This window comes from Bidens hawaiensis, unplaced genomic scaffold (assembly GCF_021521415.1).
Source record: "Bidens hawaiensis isolate Kalapana, Puna unplaced genomic scaffold, B.hawaiensis_p1.1 tig00004124_1, whole genome shotgun sequence".
Lineage (NCBI taxonomy): Eukaryota > Viridiplantae > Streptophyta > Magnoliopsida > Asterales > Asteraceae > Bidens > Bidens hawaiensis.
Window position 1 is genome coordinate 265,817 of NW_027491244.1, and position 7,336 is coordinate 273,152.

At 33.4% G+C, this 7,336-nt stretch overlaps 1 protein-coding gene across 1 annotated transcript; it reads right to left on the reverse strand.

The window, feature by feature from the left end:
* Positions 1 to 3,784: 3,784 nt before the first annotated feature.
* LOC143625589 (large ribosomal subunit protein uL5-like) lies at positions 3,785 to 6,635 on the reverse strand. The gene is made up of 5 exons (XM_077095885.1): positions 6,591 to 6,635; positions 6,412 to 6,519; positions 6,293 to 6,335; positions 4,803 to 4,998; positions 3,785 to 4,070 (listed from the first exon to the last, which is right to left on the reverse strand). Exons 1-5 carry the CDS (start codon positions 6,591 to 6,593, stop codon positions 3,872 to 3,874), a joined length of 549 nt encoding a protein of 182 aa, XP_076952000.1. The 5' UTR covers positions 6,594 to 6,635; the 3' UTR covers positions 3,785 to 3,871.
* Positions 6,636 to 7,336: the final 701 nt, after the last annotated feature.

Here is a 7,336-nt window from a genome sequence, read left to right on the forward strand (position 1 = left end):
AACCCTTTTCTCATGCAAACGCTTGATATAAACACCCATATTTGACCCAACTCTTTCCCCTATATATACACATTCTTTCCCCCTCATTTACACCTGCTACAACTCCAAATTTCGCTCTCAAACATCAAAGATTCAAGGTTATTATTAGTGTGTTCTTGAATGTTTGACTTCTAAAAGTCAAACTGAGTTTATTCTTTCTTTCTAACTTGTTAATCTAACATACTAACACTTGAATATGGTGGTACAACATATATATATATATATATATATATATATATATATATGTATATATATATAATACACTCCCCTTGTTACCTTTGGTAGTTACTTCTCCGACTCCGGTTGGTTAAGTTTCGGACCTTGTAAGGCAAGGCTTCATGATATATATATATATACACTCACATAACTTGTTTGCACATATTATTTATGCTTAATTTCTGCTCATTTTAGTTTGTTAGTCACATTTACAAGTCTTGGGTATGTGGAGACCATCTATGAACTCATTGTGAGATGGAAACTGAACCAAATCGAACTTTTGTTAAAAAAGACTTGTTGTTGACTTTTTAGTTGTAGAACTTAAATATTTTCATTTGTACATTATTATACAAGATCTATGATATATGGGTATGTGGAATCCATCTATGAACTTGTTGTGAGATGGAAACCGAACCGATCCGATTTTTGCTCGCTTAAGACACACAAGTGTGTTTTTAGCTATCAAGACTTATATATTTCTTTAAAAATAGTTTACAAACTGATTTTAATTATTTTCTTAAATACTTGGAAATGTTGGATCCAACTTGATCTCATAACAAAGTTTGGACCGACAAAACCGAACACCCGCTTAACGTACATTGTTAGTTTTATACAATAGATCTACTTACTTGGTTAAGTCTTATAAAGTTTTTGTGAGTTATCTCATAACAATTAATATTTTGGAAAGTTGACTTTGGGTTTGACCATTCGTCAAGACCCGAACACTCGTTAAAAACCCGTTTTAGTATCTTTAGCCCAATGGAATTTGCATTTTAGCATTTTTTTTCCCCACCTTATTACTTAACATTGGTTAAGTAAATATTAAGGTTAGATACTTTAACCCGGTTTTGAGCAAACTTACATTTTTAAAGGGTTATTATTATAAATTCTTAAATAGTTACATTTTAAACCTTGAACTTTAAATTATTTACTTTTTGCAACAATTATTTCATTTAAATATTTTTAAGGCAACCTTTCTAAACCCAAAACTTTTTTTCTTTTAGGCTTTGTTCGTTAAACTCGTCGTTCCGACAAATCTCCAAATAACCAATCTTTCAAGTTTATTACTTGAACGTGAATAACTTCATACCCCGTTTTCTATCTTTCATTTTGGGGGTGACATTTCATCTTATCTAAACTAAATGTTTTATACTTGGGTCTTAAACCACAAACGTTATTGTATACTTTACTTGAATAATTGCACGATTTGGTGTTCTATGCTTAAATTATGGAAAGCGCCAAACATTGGAAACTACCCTGGGAGGAGTTAGGAACAGGAACAATGAGAAGCAAGAACCACTTAAATGGAGGATTCGATTGTATTGCGTCCTTTGTTCCCATGTCTATGTGTTTATCGTTTTTGGATGGTGGAACTATAAATCCTAGACCATTTGGCAACCCCTTATGGCAATGTGTCGTTAACGTAATGCAATTAACAATAACTATAAAATCCTAGACTATTTGGCATCCCATTATAGCTGTGTCGCTAACTTGTTTAGCGATAACTAAGTATCCAAGTTTATAGCTTTTATTTATTGTTCTGTATACTAGTTTCGTGGATCTTTCATACTATATATCTATATGTTCAAACTTATGAATTGTTCACCAACCTTTGTGTTGACAAACTTTATTTTATGAAATGTTACAGGTTTACATCTTGGTTGATTTTGGATGCTTGAAGAAAACGTCACAAATACCCTTAGGATATTAGCAAAAATGAACAATATTTGATTTGCTATATTTTGTTATATTTTGTTGTGACTTGTTATGAATATTGTTATGTGACATTTTCGATGTTGTGAAATGAAATGAGTTTATTAAATATTGTCACTTTAATAGTGTCATGTGCTTATGGGCAATCGTTACACCCCGGCATGTTCCGGCGCCTTTGGCCGGGATGTGACACTTTGTTAGATATTTTAATTGTAATTAGAATGCCTTTTGTTTGTCGATGTAAATCATAATATACATCAAACAATTCAGGTCGAGTGGAGAGTACAACTGTTCACTTGTTTGAGTTTATAAATCTTAAGAGCGAAACTCTAAGCAATGGGGGTCTCACGGAGCAACACCCCCAGTAGTATGGTCCAAAGGCTTGCAGCCCCTAACAAAGTTCAAGTGGCAAAATCCTGGCTGAGGTCGGGTTGGGAATTTTTTTTATTTTAACATATGTTACTTCATTATAATTCATTAGAATTTAATATTCAGGATTCTCATATAGGGATATTGTTAAAGAAAATTAGGGGGAAATTTAATTACGTTTGGGATTCAATAAGGATAAGTAAAAAAGACCCTAATCCGGTACTTACGTTGGTTTTCATCATTTCTGGTTATTCTATCGACTTTACTAGCTCTAAAAATTCTCACGATCAGCATACTATGTTCTTATCAATTTCTTAGATGTATTCGATTGAATTTTCAGACAGGCCACCGAAATAATTCGATCTGAAAGTGTACAAACCTCTTCGATTATTCAAGCGTTTTATCATGATTACGTAACGTCTTTTATGCGTTTGCTCTGCCTCATGCACCTTTCCATTACCATTTGTATCCATAAAAAGTTATGAAGTGTCAAAGAAGTTGCGTTTCTTAATATTTCGAACTTCTCTTTAGCATTCGGCAGTAAGCATAAAGAAACCATAGATAGAACTAGAGCATATTTGGGATTGAATTTGAAAAATGCTTATTGGCTTATTGGTGTTTTCAAAAAACCAATAAGTTAAAATGTGTTTGGCAATCAATTTTTCTTTTTTTATTTTAGTTTTTTAAAAGCCCAAAATCATGGCTTTTGAAAAAGCCAATAAACATTTTTCAAACTCAATCCCAAACATGTTCCTAATAAATAAGCAAACCTAATAAACAAGCAAACCGTTTATAGTATTTTGAAAGGAGTGCAGCAAGTTATTGTTGAAAAGAAATATTGATTGAAAACACATGAGACGCTCCACTAGTATCCGACAAATTGCTAGGCAAATCTCCTTCGGCAATTTTTACCTGTCGCTTTATGATTCATATAGACCCGAAGCGATTAAGGGTACGCCTGCCAAATGAGATTTTGCCCAGTAATGCACCAATACATGTTAAATTTACTTGACGACAATATTTCTACTGGACGCTATATTTATAGATTACAATTGTTTATGCTAACTGGATATTCCAAGCACCATCCATTTTGTAATGTAAAGAAAAAGGCGATAAAGACTGTCAAAAGTAACTAAACTTTTAGATCTGATGGCAGTGACAATGAACATGCGAATACATGGTTGCAATTATATGATGTTTTTCTTTTTTAGTTTTTAAAAGACTTTACAGTTGCTAGCAGCATATGCTAATGTGTGCTTCTGGGTATCCAGGATATGCGTCAAATCATATTCGATATGGAGACCTTAAACTTTTCTGAATTTAAAAGTTTTTCAAGCATATAAGAGTGATTTTGTATCGGTTTTCACCCAAACCTATTTTAACTAAATCAACTTGTTAATCATCACCTTGCAACATTTTTACTAAAGCAAAAAAATTAAAACATAGAAATCACAACAAAGTCAGCAGTCTTGTCATAAAACTGAGGATTCAAAGGCACAAAAGATAGAAATAGAAATATGAAAGTAACCTCAAACTAAGCACCAATTTGTTGGGACTTGTTGAGAATTACTCCTTCATATTTCACCTGGAACCACTTCATCGCGTCTTCCTTTGTAACTCTGTGTTGGATTCCAACACGAGCCTTGCATCTGCGTCTACGGCCCACACGGTAGCCTGGGCGTTCAAGAACAACGAAAAAGTCCATACCGTAGATGCCAGTAGACGGGTCATACCTGTAATCACCAAAAATATTACATAACTTACATAAGTCAACAACGTGAATGAACGTTTTTCACTTTTTAGTTAAGTCACTACGCATAGTCTTAGACTCTTAGGTATATGTAACTATGTGTTCCACATATGGCCCTGTCACTTTTATTTTTATTTTTTTTAAACGCTGACGTGGATTCTTTATATAAAATAGAATTTCAAGTTAAGGTTGTCAATCATGTCTGTTTGCTGGGTAAATACTAAGTTGTATACGTGTTAATCGAGTTGGTGGGTTGTACAAATACAGGCTTAAGAAGCTAGTGGGTCATCCTGTTTAGCTAAACACTTTAAACAGGTCAACCCAAGCACAGCCCGTTTTTAAAATGGGTTCAACCCAAACACAACATGTATTTTTATTCGTGTCAGAAACATCAACTTTAATCTGGACACACTTAACATCCTGCAACACGAACACAACCCGTTTAACTTATTTATCTAAACATTTCAAACGGGTTAGTGGATAATAATCAAGTTGTAAAAGCATGTTAATCGGGTGGGTACTGGTTGATTGGAATAATCAAGTCGTGTATGGGCCGTGTCGTGCCAGGAATTGCTACCCCTGATAGATATTTAAAATTAAAAAATGACAGATCAATTTTTATATTCTTTAATTTAAAAAGATTTTTGTGAACAATTATAATCAAGGTGAAATATGAAGTGTCAAGAATCTTGAGTTGAAAGAAATGGTGACATACTTGATACCCAAATCAATATGTTCCTGAATTCCAAAGCCAAAGCAACCAGTGTCACTGAAGTTGCGTCTCAGCAATTCGTATTCTTTAACTTTCAGCCCGCTCTCCAAAAGCTGCATTGCCTTGTCTCCCCTAACGGTTACATAGCATGCAATCTTTTCATTACGCCTGATTCCAAATGACCTCACAGTGTACCTTGCTGTACGAAACAAAAACAAAAAAACAAACCTTTCAAATATTATACAAAGTAAAAGAAGAAATCCACAAAAAAAAAGATACAAATCAAACTAAAAAGTGAAGATAGAGTAACAACGTTGTAGAAAATATGAAAGTTTATTTGGTATAGTTTCTTGAAAAAGGAACACAAACAAGTTTTCAAAAACAAAATAAACAACAGCAACTATGTCAATATCACACTAAAAAAATAAAATAGTCAAATCCTCTGTTACTCAAGAACATATTTAGCTACTTAACTCTTAAGCAAATCCAAGATTTTGAGACTTTCAATTGGTAACATCTAATCAAAGATTAACTATTGAAAACCCATCTAGCCTAGATCTCCTTTATCCCAATCTTAGACACTATTCTTACTCAGATTATATAAACAATGTAAAGCATACGTGAATCTTGATAAAACATTTCTAAAGCTTCGGCTAATTTATGTCTCAGCAAGATTGCATCCTAGGAAATAAGTGTGCACAATAGTAAGCACCTTTATTAATACGGTCTAAAATTTAGTCATTGTACTAGAACTAAACCTTAGGGTACTCGATAAAAACATTGGGCTAGCAATCAACCTTCTTTTCCTGTTATACGCTTTAGCATCAAGACATCGCTAAAAATGCCAATTGGTATTTGATTAAAAGTATTCAAGAATGAATAAGATGTAAAGTAAAGCAAATACTTCACGGTATAATAAAAGAGTTATCCGAATCCCCCATTTTAAAAGAAAAGTTTAGACAGAAATATATTAGACGTTTTAATTAAATTCCTTGCAATAAAAAACTTAAGAAACACAAGTATTTTTAAAATTCCTTGTATTTCTTTCCATTTATCTTGTTAAAAGAAACTCAGGAACACGACTGTAAGACAATTTCTTGACTTTTAGCTTAGAGCAATTTGCCATTCGTTCTTCATCCAAAAGCTAAGCAACCCACTTAAAACTCGATTATTAACAAATGTAGGCAGCGGAGTAAACAAGCCGACCACTCATATGCCAATCAAGCTCTATAAACAAGCGGAGCTCAAGCTCTAGTAAGTTAAACAAGCTTGGCTCAGCTCACTTACGCCAGTAAAGGTCCAAACTTGTGCATACAAAGAAGTGACATGCATTATGATAATATAGCATTTTATATGCAAGTTTCAATAACTTAAAATCAAAATCAACATAGAATTCTAATTTATAAACACATTGAAACTCAGCTAAAAATAATTCAACTTAGAACAAAAAATAAAATCAAAAGATTGCAATAAAAGAGTAAAATGAATGTTACCCTTGGAAAACACAGGAGACTGGCCACTCAGTTGCTCCAAAACCTAACCAACAAAACAAAAACAATATGAAAACCAACATCATACCAAATTACAAACACATAATAATAAAAGAATTAACCTTAGCAGCACGAGTGAGCCGATCTCCACTCTCACCAACTGAGATGTTAAGAACAAGTTTCTGAACCTTGATCTCTCTCATTGGGTTCGCCTGCTTCCTCTCTGAAGCCTGCAGCACAATACCCGTCATTCAAACAACCCATAATATCAACTAAACTGTTTACTTGTTAATGACACTACCATTGTTTGCTGCTGGGAACGATGACGGCTGATGGCAGAAGAAGGTGAGGCTTTTATTGGAGGTTGTTAACATGCGCTAGGGTTTTGATGGAAAATATTATAAGAATGACGTATTTGCCCTTAATCATGGGCCCCGAACAACGAGTTGAGCTACTTTAGACTTACTTGAGGTCGGATTGATAAAAGACTTGAAACTAGCTGAGTTGAGCCTTTTATAAATCTCGTTTAGTTATTGAGCTCGAGCTTTGTATGGGAAGTTCGTTTAGACTTGTCGATATTTTTAAGTTTTATCTTTTTTGAACTATTATTTATTGAGTTCACGCTACGGAGGTCAAGCAGAGTTTTGACTTGTTTAATGTTTTCCACAAAATATATAAAAATTGTTAAAATATACATAAATGAATTAATAAATAATAAATTATCTGAACCCGAGCTTGAAGAAACACCTCACGAGCCAAGCTTGAGCCTAGTCAAGCCCGGACTCGGCTCATTTACACCCATAGCCCCGAAGATATTGTAAACGAATCAAACGTTTATTGTACCATTTAGAATAGAGATTATTGTGGTGTGGATTGTTCGTTTTTGACAGAATTATAAGCCGAAATAAGTGTAATAGGTTAAATACCCGTGTAAACACGAATTGAGTAAACAAAACATTTATAATTTTATTTGACAATTTACCCTTTTTATCGAATATTAGAAATTTGAGCTCATATTTAGCTTTAACTATAAAGTGTAACATAAAT